The sequence below is a fragment of the Solanum dulcamara genome, chromosome 10 (genome assembly GCF_947179165.1).
Source record: "Solanum dulcamara chromosome 10, daSolDulc1.2, whole genome shotgun sequence".
In the NCBI taxonomy this organism is placed as follows: domain Eukaryota; kingdom Viridiplantae; phylum Streptophyta; class Magnoliopsida; order Solanales; family Solanaceae; genus Solanum; species Solanum dulcamara.
Window position 1 is genome coordinate 72,237,179 of NC_077246.1, and position 26,891 is coordinate 72,264,069.

The window sequence follows — 26,891 nt, forward strand, 5'->3', positions numbered from 1 at the left end:
CGCATAAAGACAAATCCCCCCCGCCCCAGGTCCCCTCTTGTCAAATCCTTCTTTTCCTTCTATTTGGACAAGACAAGATAGAAAAAGAGAATACTTTGAGAAGGACAATGAGCAAAACTAAACCAGCAAACTAACAGAGTGTAGCATTAAAAAGGTATGCTGGGGGTTAGAAATATGAAACCTGATGATGGCTGTAACAAAATTGAAAATAAATGGTCTCTGCAACATCATGCGAAATTCTCTGACAAATAAGATGGTAGCAATGGCTGCCTGTCCCTTTAAAGCTAGTGAAGTCGACTCTCCACTTTTCCATGATCGTAAACTTGAGACGCTTAAGGCCAAAATAGTACCTCCAAGTATAACACCAAATCTAAGGGCAGCAGTGCTTCCACTTAGCATGAAGTACAAAAAGCCACTAGCAGAAAGAAGGGTTCCATAAGGTATCCCCACATAAAAATCTCGCACTTTCGACAAGTCATTCAATTCATCTGCAGAGGAAACAAATGTTTCAACAATATCCTTCAAATTGAACAATATACTTAAATTACCATGTTAAGTAAATAAAATTAAATACAATCAATTCAAATTGAATAAATGATATATTAAAATTAAATATAATTTCCAATGTTTGATGTCGTGAAGACTTGGGAAAAGACCAATTGCTCTGTCATGTCAACAACATAAGTGGTGCTATATATATATAATGGATTAATACATTTGAAACATAAATCCCTTTGCAGCAATATATATATATAGTAACAGAATGAAGAAGAACATTGTCTTATTGATTCTTCTCTTTGTAATTCAATTTTCTATATCACTTGCTTCCTCAAATGAGACTGACCAACAAGCTTTACTAGCTTTCCAAAATCTTGTTACAAGTCCCACTCATTTTTTGGCCATTAATTGGACCAACAATACTTCTTTTTGCTCTTGGTTCGGTGTCACTTGCAGTTCAAAAAGGCAAAGGGTTGTGGCCTTGGCTCTTCCTAATTTGCAACTGCAAGGCACAATTTCCCCATCTTTGGCCAATTTGTCCTTTCTCAGTCTTCTCAATCTCGACAACAATCAGCTCCAAGAAAGTATACCAGCAAGTTTATTTCAACACCGCAGAGTTCAAGTAATTTCATTGGCCTTCAATAAACTCGGTGGTGAAATGTGGAAAGGGCCATGGTATGTACCCGAACTCAGGGTCTTTGATCTCACCAACAATAGCCTCACGGGGATAATCCCTCCTTCTGTCGGAAATGCCACAAAAATGATGAACTTCAGTTTGTCTGGGAATAGAGTCAGTGGCAACATTCCAAAGGAGGTCGGTAATCTAAGCCAACTTGCAGCCTTGTACTTGTCTGATAATCTTTAACTGGTTCCATTCCCGCAGCACTTTTTAACATTTCGTCGCTACTTTCCATATATCTGGGATACAATATTCTTTCTGGTCCTTTATTGCTAGATGAAGGGAATACTGTGTCAAATCTGAAGTATTTAAATATATCTCACAACCAAATTTCTAGTTGCATTCCTTCCAATATATGCCAACTCACAGAGCTCAAAGTTTTGTCCATATCTTACAACAACATAACTGGAGACATACCCAAAAATATTGATTGTTTATCCAAGCTCGAGATGTTCTATATTGGAGATAATTCAATAAAAGGGACTATTCCCACTTCATTGGGAAATATTTCCACTCTGCAATTTCTTTATTGTGGAAACAATCGCATAGTGGGTCAAATTCCTCAAGAATTAGGGAAGCTATCAAATTTGAAGGAATTGAGCTTTAGTCAGAATTATAATCTTATTGGTCAAATTCCAGAGGCTATTTTCAATATATCTTCCTTGGAAATAATCAATTTCCGTTTCAATAACCTCTCGGGGAGAATTCCAGCCACTACAGGTCTTCATCTTCCGAGCCTTAAAGGACTTTACCTGGGAAAAAATCAGCTGGAAGGGGAAATTCCATTGTTCATAACAAATGCTTCCAAGCTCGAGAAACTGGTGCTAGCAAGGAACTTTCTCACAGGCGCTATTCCTACTAATTTAGGAAATCTTCGTGAGCTGCAATCACTGTTTCTACATCATAATCAACTTACCAATGAACCAAGAGAGCGTGAGTTGCGATTCTTCAATTCTTTGGCAGAATGTAGGATGTTGAAATATCTAGAAGTGGGTGCCAATCCGTTGACTGGTGTTCTGCCCAATTCTATTGGGAATCTTTCATCTACAATTGAAGACTTTACTATAGCAGATGCACACATCAACGGCATCATCCCCACAAGTATAGGCAACATAAGCGGTCTAATGCGCCTAACCTTTCAAGGAAACAACTTGGCAGGGAATATTCCTTCTGAGATTGGTAAGCTTAAGCAACTCCAAGGGATGAATCTACAAAACAATAAATTGCAGGGATATATTCCAGAGGCAGCATGCCATTTGTCTAATTTGTTTCAATTAATTCTGGCTGGTAATGAGCTCTCTGGATCAATTCCAGAATGCTTAGGAAATCTTAGCATGCTACAACATCTTTATTTGGGTTCTAATAAATTTTCATCAAAATTTCCGTTGAGCCTTTGGAAGATGAGTGGCCTTCTCTCTCTAAGCGTGTCACAAAATTCTATAGAGGGAGAAGTTCCATCAGATATTGGAGGACTGAAAGCCATTATAGAACTAGATCTCTCCAGTAACCACTTTTCAGGCATGATACCAACCAGATTCGGGGAACTCCAAAACCTGCAGTCTCTTGACCTATCGAACAATTCATTTTTTGGCCAAATTCCATTATCCTTTGCCAACTTGATAAGCTTAGTATTCTTGGATTTGTCTTTAAATGCATTGTCAGGTACTATTCCTAAGTCATTGGAAAAACTCTCGTCCTTGAAAAGCATTAATGTTTCATTTAATGGTTTAGAAGGTGAAATACCCAGTGACGGTGTGTTTGCAAATTCCACTCTGAAATCATTTCTCGGGAACAAAGGTCTATGTGGAGCACACATATTGGAGATTCCTTCTTGTGCTATCACGAATCCTGGACAACAATCAAAGCTAAAGGAGATTGTGCTAAAAATTGTTACTCCAGTGATTATTTCATCCTTTCTGATATTTTTGTTGGTTTCAATTTGGATAATGAAACGACAGAAGAAAGGAAAGTCCAAAGATGTGGAAAAAGTACCGGAGATCGGGACTTATCAATTTATTTCTTATCACGAGATTCAACGAGCAACAAATAATTTTGATGAATCAAATTTAATTGGTGTGGGAAGTTCTGGCTCTGTGTACAAAGGCACATTATCTAGTGGAAGTGTAGTGGCGATAAAGGTTCTGGATTTGGAAAATGAGCAAGTATGCAGAAGGTTTGATACTGAATGCGAAGTGATGAGAAATGTTAGACACAGAAATCTTGTTCCGGTGATTACTACTTGTTCTAGTGACTATATAAGAGCCTTTGTTCTGCAATATATGCCCAACGGGAGTCTTGAGAATTGGTTGTACAGAGAAGATTGCCACTTGAACTTTCATCAAAGAGTCGCCGTAATGCTTGATGCAGCTATGGCAATTGAATATCTACATCATGGTAATGTTACTCCAATTGTTCATTGTGACCTAAAGCCAGCCAACGTTCTTTTGGATGAAGATATGGTGGCTCGTGTTGGTGATTTTGGAATCTCTAAAATTTTAACCATAAGCAAGTCCATGGCTTATACTGAGACATTGGGCGGCACTCTTGGATACATTGCACCAGGTATAAAAAATCTACTCTCTTTGATTTTCTCTTATCATATTTCGATTGAGTAACTTTTCTTCAATCCTTTTTTAAGAATATGGCTCGGAGGGAATAGTGTCCGCTAGTGGTGATGTTTATAGTTACGGCATCATGTTGATGGAGGTTTTGACCAAAAGAAGGCCAACAGATGAAGAGATATGCAATAAAAATCTTGACTTGAGGAAATGGATCACACAATCATTTTCAGGGACTATGATGGACGTTGTGGATGCCAATCTTTTTTCCGAGGAAGAACAGATCACTTCCCAAAGTGAAATCTGCATAGCCTCCATGATAGAATTGGGTTTAGACTGCACAAAGGAAATGCCAGAATTAAGAATAACCATGAAAGAAGTAGTCAAGAGGCTTAACAAAATCAAGAACACATTTCTGGAAACATAGAAGTGATCAGCATCTCTTTCGATAGTGTTCTTTTCTGATGCTTTTTGGTTTCTTTAGTAAAGTCGTCGTATAGTATTGACTTGGAGTCATGTATTGTTTGTAATTTCATTTGCGTGGTTTTGAACCTGTTCTACTTTTAGTTATTTGTAATTATGTTTTGAATGCTAGCTATAAAGAAACCAGAATGAAATTAATAAAGGTGTTTAGCTGCACTATTTTGCTTTATGTTCATTAGCTTCTTCATTTGTATTCAAGTTTCTGTGATAGTGTGGAAAAAAATAAACAATTAGTGAATTGAGAATTTAATTTATTCTTGGAATTTAGATGCAGGAAATGAGCTAAGAAAGGACATGGAAAGGTAATTCAAAATTTTAAGTATTTTTTTTGTGTTAATCAACCCATTTTTCCGAAAATTTGTTGACCGACTTCGTTGGCTTCGAAACTTGGCTAGCTACGCCTTACAAACCTGTTGATCGATACTCATTGAATGATCATCAGTGGCGTCTCTTTTTTCAGTATTAAGGTGTCACAAAATAGAAATTTAAAATTTTAAGAGATTTTTTACGTGTGTTAGTCCACAATTTTTTCAAAAATTATTTGATCTACTCTTCTAGCCCCAAACTTGTCCAGATTGGGCCTCACGGTCCCGGTGACTAGTACGTATTTCATCTTAACAAATGATGTCTCTTTTTTATCGTTTTGGTGCTACAAAATAGAAATTTAAAATTTTAAGTGTTTTTTTGTATGTTAATCCACTGTCCAAACTTGACCAAGCCAGACTTCACAAGCCTGGAGGACAGTACTTATTACTTTTTCATCAATGACGTCTCTATTTTTCAGTATTTTAGCATCGCCAAATAAAAATTTAAAATTTTAATTATTTATTTTTATATGTGTTATTCCATTAATTTTTCGGAAACGTAACTTTAAACACTCTCAAAACAACCTTTGAGCTAGAGCTATGTCATGACATATTGTTCCGCCTAATTACAGTTGACTTCGATGATCTTTATAATTGGATTATTAAATTCAGAACATCCTCATCGTCTATCCTTGGTCATTTTAGTTGGATTTGATTTGAAGGTGCTTCTGTTGTTATCTCAGAGACTTGGATTTGAAGGTGCTTCTGTTGTTATCTCCTCTCGCAAACAGGTTTTTTTCTTCGCTCCAATTTTTTTTTAAAATTTTGGGTTTTTTTTTTTTTTTTTGGCAAAATTTGGATGATTCTTCAATTGGGTGTTTCAGATTTTGCTTAAAGTTAATGTCTTTATCCTTTTATCTGGTTGTATATGCTAAAAGATTTGTTTCTTGCCAAGATTTGAGTGATTCTTCAAATGGGTATTTGCAGATTTTGTTAAACTTAATGCCTTTATTTTTCATCTGGTTATATATGATAACAAAGGGTGTTTGATGAACTGAAGAACTTGATCTTTTTTAGAATTTCTCTCTCACACACACATGATCCCTATGAATGGCGGATTGTTGGGTTAAATAAGCTCAAAGATCCTCTTTAACATGGTGTGATATTGTCCAATTTGGGCCAACCTCTCACAGTTTTCCTCAGAAAGGTTTACACCATTAAGAGATCCTACATCTCATATGTTGCTTCCTAATCTTTTCAACTACCAATGTGGGACTTTGTTTGCATAGAGGATGAACACATCTAATTCCGTGTGTATTCGGATATTAACTTTTTAGTGCCTTAGGTGTCAATGTTCAAATCGCATTTGTCCAAGCCTTGGTGGGCAGTTACCTGTGTGGATTCGGCAATTAACGTTTTAGTGTCTTAGGTCTTAGGTTCAAATCGCATATGTCCAAGCCTTGGTGGGATATAGTAGGTACCCGTTTGTTACAAGTAATTTGTAACAAAAATAGCATCAAAGAAATAGAAAGAGTGTCACTGTTTTTTTGGGACTTTTCTGTAATTGTGTATTGTTTACTCCCTTCATATCGGGGATTTGACTTTAGGTATTGTCTATTTCATTTTACAGGAAAATGTAGATGAAGCAGTAAAGAAACTGAGAGATGGAGGAATTGACGTGTTGGGATTAGTATGTCATGTCTCAAATGCACAACAGAGGAAGAATTTGATAGACAAAACCATTCAGGTATGAATTGAATTGATACTGTCTTAAATTAACATTTCTTGGTCTGTGCTTGCATATCTTGGAGGTCAATTGTCTATTATTTTCTTCGGAATGGTTTTTGATCTAACAATTTATGTAAAGCTAATTGCTTTTTCTGATGTCTAACTACGGAAAATGAGAAGTCAATGCTTTCTACTTTGTACGATCCAACTTTGTCAATTGAAATTTATAATTTTTCAGAAATATGGGAAACTAGATGTGGTTGTGTCAAATGCCGCTGTCAATCCTTCAGTAGATGCAATCTTAGAAACTAAAGCATCAGTCCTTGACAAGCTTTGGGATATCAATGTCAAAGCGTCTATACTATTACTACAAGTAAGTTGGTGAGAAAAATTTCACGAGAACAACATTGCAAATGCATGTGTTACTTCGTGTAGCATTTATTGAATACATTGGAAGGCAATGACTACTAGTTCTAGTATCACATATTTCCATTTACTTCTAATTCCCGAATTCCTTCATGTTTTGGCCTTTGCACTTAATATTTTGTTCTTTATACTGTTTATAGGATGCAGCTCCTTACCTTAAGAATGGTTCATCAGTTGTTCTAATTTCCTCAATTTCTGGTTACTCGCCACCAGCTTCAATGGGTATGTATGGGGTGACAAAAACTGCGCTACTCGGACTTACAAAGGTACTAATGTTTAACTTGGCGTCCCTGGCACATAACTACTATATCCTATTAAAAGTTTTGTTCTTGTTCTCTTATTCGGAAAGCCAGGCTCTTGCAGCTAAAATGAGTCCAGATACTCGTGTAAACTGTGTAGCACCAGGTTTTTTACCTACCCATTTTGCTGATTTCATCACGAGTAATGAACAAGTGGTAAGTTCTTATTAAATTAAATCTCTTATTCATAGTAAAATCTGAGGAATATTCACTATTTACTTACTAACAACTTGCTGATTGTGTTAGAGGACAGAGATTGAGGGTAAGACATTACTCAATAGGCTTGGAACAACACAAGATATGGCTGCGGCTGTTGCTTATTTGGCTTCTGATGATGTTGCTTATGTAACTGGAGAAACTCTGGTTGTTGCTTGAGGAATGCCTTCGAGACTCTGACTTCTCGATTGCAGTGCCTCCCCTTGTGGTTTTAGCTCGCTTGCGTCGGGCTAGGAGGGACATGCTTATGATGTTATGCAAGTCCTGTGACCGGTACCAAGGGGAAGCATGAATCAGACCAATAAGACACTGCTCTCTGCATGTCGTTACAACAACAGAAGCCCACACTGGAATTTCATTACCTTATTCCTTAAACCACTTTTGTAGAACTTCTTGCTTTTATCTCTCTTCACCTTGAGAGCAAATGGCAGGGTGTCACGTCCCGAGAGGGTACCCTAGACATGACCGGCACTCAGAAACCATTTCTGGCTCCCAAGCGAACCACATAGCCGAATCACACATCCGTTCATTCATTCAATCAGCGGAAGACTTAAAATAAAGAGAATATATGGCGGGCAACTCAAATCATCAATCTAACTCAAGAATAAAGGTCGTGGGCCAACAAATCAACTCCAATATTTGTCATTTAAAAATAGTTTAACAAGAATAATTCAAGGAAAGAAATGCTCAATCGACCCATTACTATCTAGTCTATGAAGCCTCTATCACAACTATCTAATTGGTACCAATGACATGTTCATGGCTACCTCAAATTAAAATGGAAAGGGCTAACTCGACGCGAGAATAACATAAGTGGTGTCCCCCAAATGTAGGGAAGGACTCACCAATACGTTGAGTGTGTACAGATCCTCAATGGTGCTCGTATTGACGATCTCTTAAATCTGTCTCTGCATCATGAAACGATGCAGGTCCAAATGGACGTCAGTACGTGGAATGTACGAGTATGTAATATGGCAGAATGAAACATACCTCAAGGAAGAGTAACGTTGGTTCAAATATCTCAACTCAGAAGGAATAAGATAGACTCAATTAAAGTGGCATAAGTCTAAAGTAAGAACACAGTTAGGCAGAGACCAATCATAAACCATCCAATCCAGTCTAATCATGTACGATACAATTCAATCAAATCATTCAATCCAATTCAATCATATATCCAACCAAATCATGTACAATCCAATCACAATTCGTCTAACCCAATCCGATCATATACCATCAACTCAACAATCAACTCAAAGGACTCAACTCAATAAATATGCAAATTAAACTATGCAATGTTTTACCATTCAACTCAAACATCTACAATCGCAATCAAGCCAATCATATCAAGCACAATTCATTCAATTTGGGAGTTTCTCTAACCGACAACTATCACCATATGAGGGAGTGATAGTACAACAATCCGACGTTGTTGCCACGTCCGTCCATACTTTGCCAGGGTATGAACGATCAACCAATCATAGATCCATAACCAATCAAGTCCTATCATGTCAGGACAATAAAATGGGAAACATCCGACTTTAACGGTTCAATCCCATGGAAAGCATCCAACTTTAACGGTTCAATCCCCTCCTACGTTTGACGACGTAGTTTATTGGTTAGAGTATGGACTATACTCTTACCCAATTCGGTGCTCGATACTCCTCCCAAGACTCAATATGCTCATATCTATCAAGTGAGTAAAATACTCAAAATACTTATTTAGTCTCATTGGACTCTTTTCAAAACTCAGTCAAATCTGGCCTCATTGGACCTTCTTTCCAATCAACTCATCTCAATCATCAAAATCTTATTTTAAAGATTTGATACCATCTCAACTCAATAAATGCAGAAAATATTAGATGTCTTTAAAACATAACTTCAACTCCTCAACTCAAACTCAAAATAGACATTTTACAGTAAAAATGCTCAACTCATTTATACTCAAAATACTCGTGTTCAAAATGATCAAAAGACTTCTCAAACTCAACTCATGCTTAAACTCTCTTTAAATCATAGATGAAAATAATCATTCTTTAAACTCAAATAGTGTATAAATAGTTTATGCAAAAATGTTCGTAAATCATCTATTTAAAACTCCTTCTCAAGGATCGTTCATTTTCAAAATGCTCATAAGACTCCACCACATCAAATTAGGTAAATCACATATCACATAATCACATTAGGCTCCAATCCATTTCATCACACAACATCCTCATCAACATAACCTCTTCATCAATCATTCTACATATGGTAAATAACCACCATTCACATCATCACTCACACCATCATCAAAATATCACCATTCGCATCATTATCAAACATCATCATCCACATCATCATCAAATATTATCATCACATCATTATCAAATATCATCATCACATCAATCGTCAAACATCTACTCCACAATCCTTATTTTAGTCCTATGTTCAATATATAGAAACAAAGGGACATTCTTAACTATCCAATTCATTATTTTCATTCCAATCAATACATATATACACAAAACCATACATCTCAACCTCAACACAATTATGATAAAAGAAATCTCATCTTGGGTTCATGTGAATGAAACATGAATCCATACTCTCAACAAAACTCAACTCAAGAATACCATCAATCCATATTAATTTATAAACAACAATTTATTTGTAGTCTATAATATGAAGGATAACTATTTAGTAACTCAAGTCATGAAATCATCTATCAATTTCTAGTATATAAAGATATTCTAGGGTTTAGGAAATTTCAAGAAAAATCTTCATAAAATGTTTAAATCTTTCACAACTTCTATCCAACACATCTATGGGCATGTGGAAGAACTCAATCCATATTTTTAGGTTAGCCTTACATACCTTGTGAAGACTTTGGAGGAGCCTTGATGTTAGGCCTTCAATGGAAGACTTGAATTCTTGAAACTCTTGAAGGCACCCTTTGTTGGAGAAGGATTTGGAGAAGAAGAAGAAGAGAGATGGACATATTAGGGCTTTTAGAGAGAGAGAGAGGCTGAAAAAAATGGTCCCAAAAACGTTCAAGGCTGGTGTATATATAATTTGGGAAAATACCCAAATTGACCTTTCTCCAAAAATCTGGAAAACAGGCTAAAACGCTCCTGGCGCGATAGTGGCGCGTCGCGCCACTGCGGCGCCAAGCCCAGATTTAGGCTTAAAACCTGCACATCTGATAGTGGCGCATCGCGCCAAGGACCAAACTATTGAGGCTGTTTTGTGGCGCGATAGTGGCGCATCGCGCCCTTACAGCGCCAAGCCCAAGTTTTCTGGGTTCTGGAAAATAGGCTTGAAAATCCTGCATATCTCGTAGTGGCGCTCCGCGCCAGGGACCAAACTACTGAGGCTTGTTCCTGGCGCGATAGTGGTGCGTCGCGCCACTGCGGCGCCAAGCCCAGATTTCCAGCAGTTGCAACCCAAGCCTGAAATTCTTGTCGTGCTAGTTCGTCTTAGGATAGTCATAACTTTTGACTCTGAATTCCAAAAATTACGATCTTAGCGGCGTTGGAAAGAAGACTCAAAGACCTTTGGTTTGATAGGTCATGGGCCACCCAATTCATCCTATTTTGGGAGATATGGTCGTTTGAAGTTGACCCTTATACTAATTCATTCGAAAACTTAATCGAATAGAGTTTCCTTAGACTCGACTTGGTGTTAGAGATCCCTTATGACCCTTAAACACGTCTAACACACTTCAAATACTTAGGAATTAATCATAACTCATGTGTAAAATTACGAGTCCTCCGGTCCGAGTCTACACTCACGTGAAGGAATGTTCGAGTCTTTGCAAAAAAAATTCCGGGGTGTTACAGTTACATTATTATGATGTCATAGGCAAACCGTGTCTTGTCCAGTAGTTGCATGCATTATGATATTCATATAGTCAACCTCGACTTATTTGGGACTGAAACAATAACATGAGCATGAGCTATAAGATTTTTATCTCAATTGATAGATAAAAATCATCAAAAGTTTGAGATAAAACTTCTCCAGCATTACAAGGTGAATAGCCATAGAGGGATAGTTTGGAAAGTGTGCTCTTAATTGAATTATTTGTGTTAGTAGTTTTGCAAATAACAGATTGCGAGGTGATAATAAACACACATGGCCTTGAAAATGCATCTATAGGACACTGATATGGAAACTAAATATTCTACAGAGAATCCCACAGGCAAATGTGCATATGAAATAAAAGCTGAACAAAGATATGAACATATATAAACACCTTGATAGTCTTATGTACATTATACAGGGATCACATCTACATTTTGACATACTGTTGAAATAGGCTCTACTGGTGGAACAATCATTACGACATTCTCATGGCGCCTTACAAGCCCCATTACACTTACAGTGCTTCCTTCTTTGATGTAACTGTCATTAGGAGCCACCATAAAGAATCAGTCAAGTCTCACAAAGTTGTCACAAATTTGTGAAATTGCTGAGATAAACCCACAATCCACAACTTACCCTTCTTTGAGGCGCATTATGTGGTCATCACTTGAGAGGCTCCGATCAGGGAGTTGGGAAACAACTCTTTGTTGACTTGACAAATGGGACAACTTTTGCTCCGTAACCATATTTCACGATAGCTCTTAATCCAGACTATTCATATACACTCCAATTCTAACTCGTAATATGACATTTGCGAGATTACTTGCTTGAATAATTAAGTTAAGAGCACAATTTTCAGATTATGCACTAAAGACAATTCATCTTAATAATGCTGGTGAGTTCACATCTCAGACATTTAATGATTATTGTTTATCCACTAAGATAACAATTGAGCATCCGGGTGGAATCAACTATTTGAATTATCTTTTATTGAACTAATTATTTTGAATGTCCTCATTATTTTTCTTCCTTTTTTCTCCCTTATTTTGTCATAAGTCAAAAAAAATAATTTAAAATTGTAGACAAGATTCCAAGAAGAGAAAAAATGGAAGAGAGAGGGAGTGAAAGAGTAGGAATGTGATTTTACTATTCAACCGATAAGGACCTAAAATACCGTTAAACTATGAGATTTGGTACAATATTGCCCTCACATCTACCTAATGAGTGTGGGCTGTTAAAATAAGGGTATTTTTTAGCCAAAAGATTAACGTCAGGGGTATTTGGGGGCCAAAAGGTAGACGGAGGGTAATTTTATACCAATTCAAATAGTTGAAGGGCATTTTAGGCCCTTCTCCGTTAATTAAACACCTCCAATTAATTGTTAGACCAATGCTTATGAGAACAAAACTTCTCATTTTATTATGGGGTCATGCTATTTTGCATGCAGCAAGTCTTGTGCGGATCAGTCCCACAAACTATCATAAAGTCTCTCCATTACAATTGGCTTTTGGTTAGGAGCTGAACATTTTTCATCTTAAAATATTCAGATGTGCGGTATATGTTCCAATTACTCCACCACAACGTACAAAAATGGGTTCCCAAAGAAGGTTGGGGATATATGTTGGGTATGAATCTCGTTTTATCATAAAATATTTGGAACCTATGACTGGAGATTTAGTTATTGCAAGATTTGTTGATTGTCACTTTGATGAATCACTATACTCAACATTAGAGAGAGAAAATAAGCATATTAAAAAGGAAATAGATTGAAATCTATTATCACTATCTCATTTAGATCCTCGTACAAACAAATGTGAACTGGAAGTTCAAAAGATAATCTATTTGCAAAATATTGTAAATCAACTGCCAGATGCATTCACTGACATATCAAGAGTTACTAAATCTCATATCCAGCTGCTAATGCTCCAATTCGAGTTGATGTCCCAGTAGGACAATAAATTAATGTAAATGAGTCTAAACCGCGCTTAAAACGTGGTAGATCGATCAGTTTCAAAGATAAAAATCCTCGAAAAAGAAAAGGAACAAACAATCAAGATGGTCATAATATGGAAGAACCTGCTCAAGAAAGCGAGGAAACATAACAATTGATAAAACCTTGGAAGAGGTTGAGGCGCCTGAAAATAATGAAGAAATTTTAATAAATTATGTCTCATCTGAAAAAATAAGGAACCGAAATAATGTAATTGTCAACAATAGTTTTGCTTATAATGTTGCTATTGAAATAATGAGCTCGAATTCAACCTAACTCAACATTACTCACTTGAAATTTCTTCAAAGTTTTAAAACTTTAACCTCCTTTAACGGTAGAATCTTTTCCACAACTCCAAATCATTTGAAGTTTTGAACATAGACTCAAAAAAATAATAGGGAACAAGGAGCTAGTGTCAAAAACAACAACAAAAACACGAATCAAAGTAGATTTTTAAAATTTTGGGACTGATTTCTATTTTTTTTGGAAAGTTTTTCTAATATGGGTGAATTTTTTTGATTCCACAAATGATTTTAGAACTTTGCCTTTTAAAAAAAATTAATGACTGGCCGAAATATAATTCGCCACGTATAAAAAATAATTTTGTAAAATCGGAGTTAAAAACAATGGCATGGATGAACAAAACTTTTAACGAATGACATAAAAATAAGTAATTTTTTTCAAAATTCGATGACATATTTAAGTTTTTTTCTTTTTTAAAAATGCAAGTAATTCGACTGACCATATAATATAAATATACTTTTTTCTTTCTTTCATTCTTTCTTTGTCAATCAATTCACCTGTCTTCTTTGTGCCTTTAACGTGATGGCATTAAAGGTTGTGGAAATCACAACCATTCACTTTTTATTGGTCCGTTCAAAAAAGTTTAACAACCAATTTATCTTTATCTAAAAATTTCACCTAAATAATTTAAAATTTATTTCTACTAATTTATGATAACGTTTTAATATCTTTTCTTGAAACATACATGTTTTAACAACTCATATTAATTTCAGCAAATAATTTGTATTATATAAAAAATATGAAGACCCTTAAAATGTTGATTAAACTTTTTATCTTCATTAAAAGACTTTGATTTAGATAAAATTATCTTTTCACTATTTTCTATAAATTATTAATTAATTATTGATTAAGGATGAAATTTCTAATGACAAAAAGGAAAAAAGAGAACACGTACATTATTTGAGATAGAAGTCTTAGTCTCCTAAACTTAGAAAATTATTTCTAACAACGTTATCGTATGTCTTTCTGGCAATGTTAGAAAATTACTTAAGGTAGAAAAATCTCCTAAAATTAGTTGTACTCTAAGATAACTTTTTTAAAAGTTACCTTTAAAAAGTTTTGTAATTAATAATATACGTACACATAACAATTTATTTTTATATAAATATATTAATAATTAACGCGATATACACGTGCAAAGCACGTACGCTTGGCTAGTTTTTAAAAGGGCCATATTAGTCGAAGAGTTGTTGAGACTGAAATACGTGCGATATTGATATTATCTATTAAGTTGTGGAAACATACATGACTTACGTGTTACCTGAGTTATATATTCATATAGAAACTGTTAGATTGAGTTGTTCTGCTGGTAGGTTATAGTTGTGGAGGTTCGGATGAGGTGTCAGAATTACCTGTTCTATTTAGCTTTATATGTGTTTATTGTATTACTTGTTGAGTATTGTGTTGCTCCGTACTCACCCCTTGCTATCTACACCTGTGTAGGTTTCGAGCTCGGACTGTGATTCAGAATTCTCGTTCCTCCATCCGCGACTTTTGGAGTTACTTGAGAGGTAGCTGTTGACGCCAACAATCTCTCTCGTTTCTTTTACATGTTTTGCTCCATTTGAGAGACAAATTGTCACGCCCCAGGAGGGTATTCTAGACGTAACCGGCACTCAGAAACCATTTCTGACTCCCAAACGAACCACATAGCCTGATCACACATCCGTTCATTCATTCATTCAGTGGAAAGTTTTAAAAAATAAAGAATAATTTAGCGGGCAACTCAAATCATCAATCTAACTCGAAGAATAAAGGCCATGGACCAACAAATCAACTCTAATATTTGTCATTAAAAATAGTTTGACAAGAATAATTTAAGGAAAGAAATACTCAATCGACCCATCACTATCTAGTCTATGAAGCCTCTATCACTACTATCTAATTGGTGCCAATGACATGTTCATGGCTATCTCAAATAAAAATGAAAAGGGCTAACTCAATGCAAGATTACATAAATGGTGTCCTCCTAAAGTAGAGGAGGACTCACCAATACGGTGAGTGCGAATAGATCCCCAATGATGCTCCTATTGACGATCTCATAAACCTGTCTCTACATCATGAAATGATGCAGGTCCAAATGGACGTCAGTACGTGGAATGTACGAGTATGTAATATGGCAGAATGAAATATACCTCAAGGAAGAATAACGTTGGTTCAATTATCCCAATTCAGAAAGATAAGGGGGACTCAATCAAAGTGTCATAAGTCTAAAGTAAGAATACCTTTTTGGCAAAGACCAATCATATACCAAACAATCCAATCCAATCATGTACAATACAGTGCAATTAAATCATTCAATCCAATTCAATCATATACTGTGAACTCGAGGTCAATCACATATCATCTAATCCAATCAATTCACATATCCATCCAAATCATGTACAATCCAATCACAACTCGTCTAACCCAATCCGACCATATACCCTTAACTCAACAATTAACTAAAAGGACTCAACTCAATAAATAAGTAACAACTCACTCAAATGTCATAAGTCTAACAAGAAATGGTTTAGACGGGACCAAATCACCTACCACTCAACTCAACTGACTCGGAGTACTATCAAGACCTAAATGGGAGTTTCTCTTATCCGACAACCATCACTTATGAGCCAGTGATAGTACAACAATCAGACGTCGTTGCCACGTCCGTCCATACCTTGCCAGGGCATGAACGCCTCCCTAATCATGGATTTCATCGATTAGTCAAGCCCTATCATTTCAGGATAATAAAATGGGAAACATCCGACTTTAACGGTTTGATCCCACGGGAAGCATCCGACTTTAACGGTTCTATCCCTACCTATGTTGGCGGCGTAGCTTCTAGGGTTCAAGTATGGACTATACTCTCACCCGCTTCGGTTCTCGATACTCCTCCCATGACTCTATGCTCATAAACTCCATCCAATCATCTCAAACAATCCCTCACGGCTAGTTTCATTTAGGACCTTGCCGACTCATCAGCTCTATCCTCAATTCAACTCAAATGAGTCATAATGGCAAGTCTCATTGGACTCTTTTCAAAACTCAACTCAAATCTGGCCTCATTGGACTTCTTTCAAATTGACTCATCTCAAATCATCAAGCTTTTCTCTTTAAAATTTGTACAATCTCAACTCAATGAATGGAGAAAATATTTTGTACATTAAAATATAATTTCAACTTCTCAACTCAATCTCAAAATAGATATTTTAATGTAAAAATACTCAACTCATTTAAAGGCTCCTCATACTCAACTCATATTTAAATGTGACATCTCAGAATTTGTTTCGCAAAGACTCAAACATTTCTTCACGTGTGTGTAGACTCGAACCGGAGGACTTGTAATTCTACACATGAGTTAGGATTAATTCCTAAGTATTTGAAGTGTGTTAGATGTGTTTAGGGGTCATAAGGGATCTCTAACACCAAGTCGAGTCCAAAGAACTCCAATCGATTAAGTTTTTGGACGAGTTAGTATAAGGGTCAACTTCAAATGACCACATCTCCTAGGATATAAAGAACTGGGTGGACCACCACCTACCAAATTAAATTTCATTGAGTCTTCTTTTCAACGCCACCAAGAATGTAATTTTTGGAGTTCGTAGTCGAAATATATGAAAATCCTAAGATGAACTAGCACAACAGCAGGGATTTTCAGGCCTAGGTTGCAATTGCTGGAAAATTGGGATTGGCGCCGCAGTGGCGAGACGCACCACTATAGCGCCAGAAACATGCCTCAGTAGTTTGGGCTCTGGTGCGGTGCGCCACTAAAAGGTGTGCAGGTTTTTTCAAGCCAATTTCCACAACCTAGAAAATATTAGCCTTGGCGCCGTAAGGGCGCGACGCGCCACTATCGCGCCAAGAATGTGCTTCAGCAGTTTGGTCCTTGTCGCGGCGCGCCACTACGAGATGTGCAGGTTTTAGGCGTAATTGGCCTGGCACTGCAATGGCGCGACGCGCCGCTATCGCGCCAGGTGCATTTTTGCCTATTTTTCAGAACTTTTGAGAAGGGGCAATTTGGAAACTTACCCAAATTATATATGTATCACCCTAGACTATTTTGAGACCACATTTGCAGCCCCTACTTTCTCTCTAGAAAAGCCCTAGAAAACTCTCTCTTCTTCATCTTCTTCTTCTTCTTCTCCATTTCCAACAAGAAGGGTCCAAGAGCTTCAAGATTTGAGTTCTCCATTGAAGACCCAACGCAAGGTTTTCTTCAGAGTCTTCAAACAAGGTATGTAATGCTAACCTAAAATATGGATTGAGTTCTTCCATATGCCCATAGATGTGTTGAATAGGAGTTGTGAAAGAGTTGAACCTTCTAAGAAGGTTTTCTTGAAGGTTTTTCCTAAGCTATAGAATGCTTTTAGATACTATTGGTTTATTGATGTTATGTGATGGAGCGGATTGGAGTCTTATGAGTATTTTGAAAATAAAGGATCTTTTGAGAAGGAGTTTTAAATAAATGATTTGTGAGCATTTTTGCATAAACTATTTATACACTATTTTTGAGTTTAAGAAATGATTATTTTCATCTATGATTTAAAAAGAGTTTAAGCATGAGTTGAGTTTGAAGAGTCTTTTAATTATTTTGAACACGAGTATTTTGATCATAAATGAGTTGAGCATTTTTACTTGTTAATATGTCTTATTGATCTCTTTAACCATGTGATTATGTTGCATAAGTCAATTTTCTTGAATGTATTATTCCACTTGAGTTGTTGGGCTAAAAGCTATAGAGTTGCGATGAATCTTGAGGAGATGTCATAAATGCTTATCTAAATGAGGCTTGATTGAGTTGATTTGAGGATGGAATTGACGAGTGGACAAAGCCCTAAATGAGGCTTGCCATTATGACTTAATTGAGTTGAAATGAGAATAGAGTTGATGAGTTGGCAATATACTAAATGAAACTAGCCGTGAGGGCTTGTTTGAGTTGATTGGATGGAGTTTTATGAGCATTGAGTCTTGGGAGAAGTATCGAGCACCGAATTGGGCAAGAGTATAGTCCATACTCAAACCCAATAACTGCGTTGCCAAACGCAGGGGGGATGGAACCATTAAAGTCGGATGCTTCCCCGAGAGATTTATCCTGACATTATAGGACCTGGTTGAATTGGATCCATAATTTGTTGATTCGTTCATACCCTGGAAAAGTATGAACGGACGCGACAACAACGTCGGGTTATTGTACTTTCACTGGCTCATAAGTGATGGTTGTCGGTTAAGAGAAACTCCCAAATAGGTCTTGATAGTACTCTGAGTCAGAGTGAGTTGAATGGTATGTGATTGGTCCCGTCTAAATCATATTTTTGTTTAGACTTAGGACACTTGAGTGAGTTGTTACATATTTAGTGAGTTGAGTCCTTTGAGTTGAATTATAAAACGTTGCATAATTTAATTTGCATATTTACTGAGTTGAGTCCTTTGAGCTGATTGTTGAATTGAATGTTGAGTTGAGTGTATATGATTGGATTGGACTGTATGGTATATGATTGATCTTTGTCTAAAAATGTATTATTACTTTAGACTTATGACGCCTTGTTGAGTCTCTTGTATTTTTCTGATTCGAGATAGTTGATTCGATGTTATTCTTCCTTGAGGTATGTTTCATTCTGCCATATTACATACTCGTACATTCCACGTACTGACGTCTATTTGGACCTGCATAGTTTCATGATGCAGAGACAGGTTTAAGAGATCGTCAATAGGAGCATCATTGGGGATCTATTCGTACTTAGCATGTTGGTGAGTCCTCCCCTACCTTCAGAGGACACCGCTTATGTAATCTTGCATCGAGTTAGCCCTTTCTATTTTTTTTTGATTTGAGGTAGCCATGAACATGTCATTGGCACCAATTAGATAGTAGTGATAGAGGCTCCATAGACTATATAGTGATGGGTCGATTGAGTACTTCTATCTTTGAGTTATTCTTTTCAAACTATTTTTAATGACAAATATTTTAGTTGATCTGTTGGCCCATGGCCTTTATACTTCGAGTTGGATGGGTGATTTGAGTTGCCCGCTAAATTATTCTTTATATTTAAACTTTCCGCTGAATGAATGAATGAACGGATGTGTGATCAGGCTATGTGGTTCGCTTGGGAGCTAGAAATGGTTTCTGAGTGCCGGTTACGTCTAGGGTATCCTCCCGGGGCATGACATTAAACTCTTTTCTAAATCAAAGATGAAACTAATAATTCTTTAGACTCAAAATAGTGTATGAATAGTTTATGCAAAATGGTTCACAAATATTTTATTTAGAGCTCCTCCTCAAAAGATTATTTATTTTCAAAATACCCCTAAGACTCGAATCAACTTAAATTATGCACATCACATACCAAAAATTTACATTAGACTCCGATCCATTTCATCACACAACATCCTCATCAACATAACCTCTTCATTCACATCATCGTCAAATACCATTATTCATATCGTCATCAAACATCATCATCACATCATCATCATCAAACATTATCATCACATCATCATCAAACATTATCATCACATCAATCATCAAACATCTATTCCAAAATTCTTATTTTAGTCCTATGTTCAATTTATGGAAGCAAAAGGACATTCTTAACTATCCAATTCATTCTTTTCATTCCAATCAATACACATATACACAAAACCATCCATCTCAACTCAAGACAAATTATGACCAAAGAAAATCTCATCTTGGGTTCATGTGAATGAAACATGAATCCATACTCTCAACAAAACTCAACTCGAGAATATCGTCAATATCTATAAATCTATGTACAAAGATACATTTGTAATCAATAATATGAAAGATAACTATTTAGTAACTCAAGTCATTAAAAAACATCAATCAACCAATAGTATCTAAAAACATTCTATAGTTTAGGAAAACTTTCAAGAAAACCTTCTTAGAAGGTTCAACTCTTTCACAACTCCTATCCAACACATCTATGGGCATATGGAAGAACTAAATCCATATTTTAGGTTAGCCTTACATACCTTGTGAAGACTTTGAAGAGACCTAGTTGTTGGGTCTTCAATGGGAGACTTGAATCCTTGAAACTCTTGAAGGCACCCTTTGTTGGAGAAGGATTTGGACAAGAAGAAGAGGAAGAGAGAGGATCTTTCTAGGGCTTTTCTAGAGAGAGAGAGGGGGGCTGAAAATATGTCCCCAAAATGTTCAAGGATGATACATATATAATTTGGCACAAATTCCCAAATTGCCTTTTTTCCAAAATTCTGAAAAATAGGCTGAAAATGCTCCTAGCGTGATAGTGGAGCATCGCGCCATTGCAGCGCCAGGTCGATTAGGCCTAAAACTTGCACACCCGTTAAGGGCGCGCCGCGCCAAGGACCAAACTACTGAGGCGTGTTCTTGGCACGATAGTGGCGCGTCGCGCCCTTATAGCGCCACGCCCAAGTTTTCTGGGTTCAGAAAAATAGGCTTGAAAAACCCTGCTACCCAATAGTGGCGCGTCGCGCCAGGGATTAAACTACTGAGGCATGTTCTTGGCGCGATAGTGGCGAGTCGCGCCCTTGCGGCGCCAAGGCCATATTCCCAGCAGTTGCAACCTATGCCTAAAATTCTTGTCGAGCTAGTTCGTCTTAGGATCGTCATATCTTTCGACTCCGAACTCTAAAAATTACAGTCTTGATGGCGTTGGAAAGAAGACTCGACGACCTTTAATTTGGTAGGTCGTGGTCCATCCAGTTCATCATATTTCAAATGATATGGTCGTTTGAAGTTGATCCTTATACTAACTCCTCCGAAAACTTAATCGATTGGACATCTTTGGACTCGGTTTGGTGTTAGATATCCCTTATGACCCCTAAACACATATAACACACTTCAGATACTTAGGAATTGATCTCAACTCAAATATAAAATTACAATTCCTTCGGTTCGGGTCTACACACACTTGAAAATGTTCGAATCTTAGCAAAAAATTTTGGGGGGTGTTACACAAACGCATTTTTGAGACTTATAATTATTTCATTTCTATTGTAACAGAGACTTGTACATGTGACAACTAATCCTTTGGGGTTTTATAATGATTAAGACTTGCGCATTTTCGTATATTTCTATCTACTTGAACTGTTTTCGCTTTATTTGTGCTTTATTTGAGTTTTGGCTGACTTGTCTCGCTGGATTGAAATAAGTGTCATCGCACCCGGATTCATGTTGCGACAAGAACTCAAATGGGCAGAAAGATGGTGTAAATGCAAGAGTAGTAGGGCTCAGATATACAAAATAGCCCTGGCAGCAACAATATATCATGTATGGGAGGAGAGAAACCGAAGGATATTTCAGAAGAAGTGTAACAACATTGATACAATCTTGCAACAGATAGCCCAAGAAGTGTATTTCACAGCACATTTGAAGCCACAACAGAGACAACATATACAAAAACTTACTTGCTATCCATAGTCTGTAAAGTTAGGAGTATGTAGTAGTGGGATATAACAGGGGCTGGGCCTGTCCAAACCTGTTTTCCTATACATAAACTTGAGCTTTAAACTGTCATACTTGGTAATCAAATGCTTTATTTACCAAAAAAAAATATTCAATAAATATTATTAATATTGATAGATTTTAAGTGGTATTGACAAAATATACCTACGTGTGGAGTTTGAGAATTATATATATTAAAGCCCCTTCTACAAGAATTTCTCTAAATTGTGTCATAAGGTAAATTTTTTTTTCATCAGCAAGTGTATTTATCATCATCTACTTCACTAATTTGTTCTTTCTATTGATGTATAGCTCTTTTATAAGTAATTAATTAATTGTTAATCCTTGTCATCGATCTTATGCGTATTCTGTGTAACAAGCTTGATTATTTCCTTGAAATTTATAAATTTCAATTGATTATTTTCATGAGTTATTTTTAGACAGAGAATTTTATAGGAAATTTCTTGAAATATTTTTCTAAAAATAACTTATGATTACCATATGATTGAGCAAATTATATTAGACATACTAATTATTTTAACTAAAAGATTTGGAGGGAATCTTTAGATTAAACAACAGTATTAGAGTTATCTATATATCAGTAACTATATAGTAAGCCAAGTGTATAAAATTCTTATATATAATTTTTTTTTACGGGAAGGGACCCTACACGAGGCTCCCACCTCTCGTGCACAGTCAGGGGTTGAGCAGCACCCCCAAGCCTTATCATACATAAAATATAAAGATACAAAGAGGGGGATATAACCTTACCTCCGAATTAAGGTGGTTCATAAGTCTGCAAACCTACTAAGGTCGGCTAACTCATCCCCGATACTAGAAAGTGCTTCCTAAATACTAGAAAAGCAGTAAACCTATGAGAGGACTCCTCTCGATACAATGCGACTAGGAAAAACCATAAATGAGGAAGACTCTCCCCTTCCATGTGAATACAAGAAAGATACCTACACTAGTCCTATTCAAATAAGCTACATTTTATACATAGCTAAATGAAGAAGATCAAGTATACGATACATCTTTCTCTTCCCAATTTTGTCATATCAATTTTGTCCAAGTTAGGAACATTAGAGATAAAAAATGTTCAAGGAGGTTGTTTTATCCTTTTTAATCTTCTTCTCCTGAAGCTTGCCATTCCTATCTTGTCTAGCTTTATGTAGCCCTTGGTTTCTTGTGGAAGTTGTTGAAGGTTGTAGAAGTGTTGTGTATTATCAAGTGTATGGCTGTACTTAGATAATGTATCAGCTGGAAAATTTGCTTCCCGAAAAACATGTTTGCATTGGAAGAATTCTAGCAGTTGGACCAGTTGTTGGAGTTCATTAACGTAGTTTTGAATGTTCCAGGGTGGTTTGATGTCCAGATTCAGCCACTTGATCACAAGTTCAGAATCTACTTCTAATATTACTCTATTATAACCATGTTGAATGCACCAATTAATGCCAAAACTGGTTGCCTGCACTTCCGCTTGATTATTGGTTCCAACTCCCAAAGGAGAGGCAAAAGCAAAAGCATATATCAGATTACCCTTATGATCCCTTATTATGCCTCCTGCTCCTATCTTTCCTGGGTTGCCTATGGCACTCCCATCAGTGTTAAGTTTAACTATGTTAGGGGGGGTTTGAGCCATTTAACCTGGATTACTTTTATGTCATGCTTATAGTTTTCTATCCAAATAATTAGATCCTTCCAAGCTGGTGGCCATGGGATATATGGAAAAGCTGTAGTAATAAGCATGTATATTTCTTTGATTATATTGAACTTTACTCTAGTAGTACTAGATTTCTTTCCTCCATATTTACTTGCACACTTGTTCTTCCAGACATTCCAGCAAATAAATATAGGGAGGGCTTGCAACATGAGTTTATGTACAACATTGTTTGGTTTGTAGGTCCACCATCTCATCAAGATGCCTCTAATGGAGTTGTGGTCCTGCATGATTCCCCCCTAGTTGGAGAAATATGTCCAGATGTGTTTAGCAAAGCTTCCAGAGACAAATATGTGATCTATGTTGTCCAAACCAGGCCTGTAGCAGCATGAGCACTCTGCAGTTTCTCTCCCAAAAGAAATCAGTTTATCATTGGTTGGCAGTTTGTGTCTCAATGCTCTCCAAAGCAAGAATGAAGCCTTGAAAGGGATGTTAGTATGCCAGGTCATCCTATCTATCAATGTCTTGTTTTTTTTCTTTCTCACATTTTCCCAAGCTAATTTACAAGTGAAATTTCCATGTGATTGCAGCTTCCATTGAGCTTGATCTAATGTGTTTTGTTGGTACATGATTTTAGTATTGAGAATTGTGTGTATCATGTGTTGAGGGGCCTGTTGCCTCATTTTCTCTTCATTCCATTTTCCATTTGTCAAGAACATGGAGACAGTGGAGTTGTTGAATCTTGGAATATATTCATAGTGATTGGCTAGAGGGCCAATACCCATCCAATCATCCCACCAGAAACTGCAGTTCCCTGAACATAAGGTCCACTTAATGTGAGGTTCTATGTCACCTTTGTTCTTCATCATGTTCTTCCACATGAGAGATTGACCTGTGTGCCACTTTTTTGTGACAGGGTGAGCTCTTTGGCAGTATTTAGCTCTCAAGAAATCCCCCCATAAAGATCTCTTAGTTCTGAACAACCACCAATATTTGTATTGCATTGCCAGGCATATATCTTCCAAGTTTTTTACACCAATACATCCCTCCTCATATGGTAAGCTAAGGGTTTCCCAAGAGGCCCAGTGGTACTTCCTTTTCTCCTTATCCCAACCCCAGAAGAAGTCAGCAATAAGGCATTTTATTTGTTTCAAAGTGGTTCTGGTAGGGGTTATGGCAGATAACATATGTATAGGAAGTGATTGAAGCACTGATTTGATCAAAGTGGCTCTCCGCCCATAGCTTAGCATCTTTGTCTGCCACCCTTGAATTTTAGCAATCACTTTTGAAACTATACCAGTGAAATATATGACCCTTTGTCTTCCTATATACAATGGACATCCCAAGTATGTCATAGGCCCATGAGTGCATTTATAACCAGTGATGGTCACTACTCTATCCATTATATCATCAGGTGTATTGGTAGGGATTAAGATTTGGCTTTTGTCCTTATTAATAAGCTGTCCAGAAATACCTTCATACATCTGAAGAGTCTTCATGATGAGTTGAAGGGAATACTTGGAAGTTGAGGTGAAAATAATAATGTTATCTGCAAAACTCAAGTGGTTAATTTGAGGACCCCTTTTCTCTATTTGAAAACCAGTGTATAGATAGTGCTGATGAAGGTTGTTTAACATTCTGGTCAGCACCTCTGCACCAAGAACAAAGAGAGAAGGAGAGAGTGGGTCTCCCTGTTTGAGACCTCTTGTTGAGTGGAAAAAACCATGCCTGCTGCCATTTATGATGACAGAGTACCAATTGTTAGACATTATTCTCCATACCATGTCTATGAAGGTTTCCCCAAATCCCATCTTTCTCATGACAAGACAGATAAAGGACCATGAGACTCTATCATAAGCCTTGGCCATGTCAAGTTTAATAACTACATTATCTCCAATTTTGGGTTTGTTTATGTTATGCATAATTTCTTGTGCCAGCATAATATTCTCAGATATGCTCCTTCCTTGGACAAATCCAGACTGATTATCAGAAATAAGATGTGGAAGGATGGGAGTCAGTCTGCTACTAAGGAGTTTGGAGATTATTTTGCTACTAAAATTGCTGAGAGATATAGGTCTGAATTCAGATAGTCTATTAGGATGTTCAACTTTTGGGAGTAGAACCAGACATGCATGGGAGACGTATTTTGGGATGTCATGGCCATTAAAGAAAAACAGAATCAGCTCCAAAAGGTCCTCACTGATAATGTCCCAGCATACCTGGAAAAACTTGTCACTCATCCCATCAGGACCTGCAGCAGAAGTACCACTCATAGAGAAAATCACTTTCTGTAACTCCTCTTTAGTAGGTACCCTTTGCAACATGTGGTTTTGATTGTCACTGACCTTTCTAGGTATGTACTTAAGGAAATCTTCATTGATTTTCTTGTTGTCTGTAGTAAATATCTTTTCAAAGTAATGACATGCAGCCTTGGCAATTTCCTCATTTCCCTGAATACTATTACCCTAATCATCCTCAATTTTGTGAATATACAGTCTTCTCCTTCTCCCTCTAATGATAGCATGGAAGTAATTGGAGTTGGCATCCCCTTCCTTAAACCATTGGAGTTGAGTTTTTTGTTTGAGGATGGATTGCTCTATCTTTAGATACTTGATGTATTTGGCATTGATCAAGTTCAACTTGGTTCTATTATATTCGGAGTTATCACTGATTATTGCATCCTCAGCCTCTTTAACTTTTGTCTCAAAATCAGTGATGGAAGAGAAAATATCACCATATTCTTGTCTTGACCACTTACTCAGAGTGCTTCACACTCTTTTCATTTTTTCCTGAAATCTTCTCATAGGATTTCCTGCAGCAGGTTTTCCCCAGCACGTTTTCACTACATCAAGGAAGCTATCATTATCAACCCAGCAGTGTAGAAACTTAAAATACTCAGGGGCATTGTTCTGTCTCTCTGCACACTCCATGAATAAAGGGCAATGGTCTGATCCAGTGGAAGCTAAATGAGTAATAGTAGTCATAGGCATCATGTCTAACCACTTATCATTTACCATAGCTCTATCTAGTCTCTTCCAAATCCTGGCATCATTATCTCTATTGTTACACCATGTATACTTTGCACCATGAAAATCCAAGTCTATGAGTCCACAAGCTTCAATAGTACTTATGAATTCAAAACTTTTGTTCATGTTGTAGGGTATGCCCCCCAGCTTCTCTTCAATGCCAGTGATTACATTAAAATCCCCTATTGTACACCATGGTTTGCCTACACTGGAATATAACAGTAGTTTATCCCAAAGATCTCTTCTCAAATGATCTTTACATTTAGCATAAACAAAGGTTGTGAGATAGGTAATATGCCATGTAACATGTTTGATCTCACAGGTAATCTGCTGCTCATCCTGATCTATAATGGAGCATGCTACATCTTTATTCCACAAGAGCCAAATTTTGTTGTTGGAATTATGAATAGCACTGTCCATATTAAGCTGAATTTTATGGGAATTGAGGTGTGATTGGT

The 26,891-nt window shown here is 36.8% G+C and overlaps 4 protein-coding genes across 6 annotated transcripts; 3 read left to right on the forward strand and 1 right to left on the reverse strand.

Moving 5' to 3' along the window:
- The first annotated feature begins 262 nt into the window (after positions 1-262).
- LOC129869960 (leucine-rich repeat receptor-like serine/threonine-protein kinase RGI4) lies at positions 263-1,363 on the forward strand. The gene is made up of 2 exons (XM_055944513.1): positions 263-402; positions 955-1,363. The coding sequence occupies exons 1-2, from the start codon at positions 263-265 to the stop codon at positions 1,361-1,363; spliced, it is 549 nt and encodes a 182-aa protein (XP_055800488.1).
- A 263-nt stretch (positions 1,364-1,626) lies between these two features.
- LOC129871607 (receptor kinase-like protein Xa21) lies at positions 1,627-4,407 on the forward strand. The gene is made up of 2 exons (XM_055946565.1): positions 1,627-3,739; positions 3,816-4,407. The coding sequence occupies exons 1-2, from the start codon at positions 1,627-1,629 to the stop codon at positions 4,160-4,162; spliced, it is 2,460 nt and encodes an 819-aa protein (XP_055802540.1). The 3' UTR covers positions 4,163-4,407.
- Positions 4,408-5,123: 716 nt separating this feature from the next.
- Positions 5,124-21,767, forward strand: LOC129870749 (tropinone reductase-like 3). 3 transcript variants are annotated; one of them, XM_055945607.1, is made up of 7 exons: positions 5,124-5,314; positions 6,154-6,270; positions 6,490-6,624; positions 6,818-6,943; positions 7,031-7,132; positions 14,769-14,836; positions 21,456-21,767. In XM_055945607.1, the coding sequence occupies exons 1-7, from the start codon at positions 5,165-5,167 to the stop codon at positions 21,721-21,723; spliced, it is 966 nt and encodes a 321-aa protein (XP_055801582.1). In that variant the 5' UTR covers positions 5,124-5,164; the 3' UTR covers positions 21,724-21,767. The 3 variants fall into 3 exon arrangements, with proteins under 3 accessions (XP_055801582.1, XP_055801583.1, XP_055801584.1); XM_055945608.1 differs by lacking the exons at positions 14,769-14,836; positions 21,456-21,767 and adding an exon at positions 7,223-8,023 and having other exon boundaries at positions 5,129-5,314; XM_055945609.1 differs by lacking the exon at positions 14,769-14,836 and having other exon boundaries at positions 5,131-5,314; positions 21,456-21,583.
- LOC129870750 (uncharacterized membrane protein At1g16860-like) lies at positions 11,429-11,913 on the reverse strand. Its single transcript, XM_055945610.1, has 2 exons — positions 11,669-11,913; positions 11,429-11,572 (listed from the first exon to the last, which is right to left on the reverse strand). Exons 1-2 carry the CDS (start codon positions 11,776-11,778, stop codon positions 11,443-11,445), a joined length of 240 nt encoding a protein of 79 aa, XP_055801585.1. The 5' UTR covers positions 11,779-11,913; the 3' UTR covers positions 11,429-11,442.
- Positions 21,768-26,891: the final 5,124 nt, after the last annotated feature.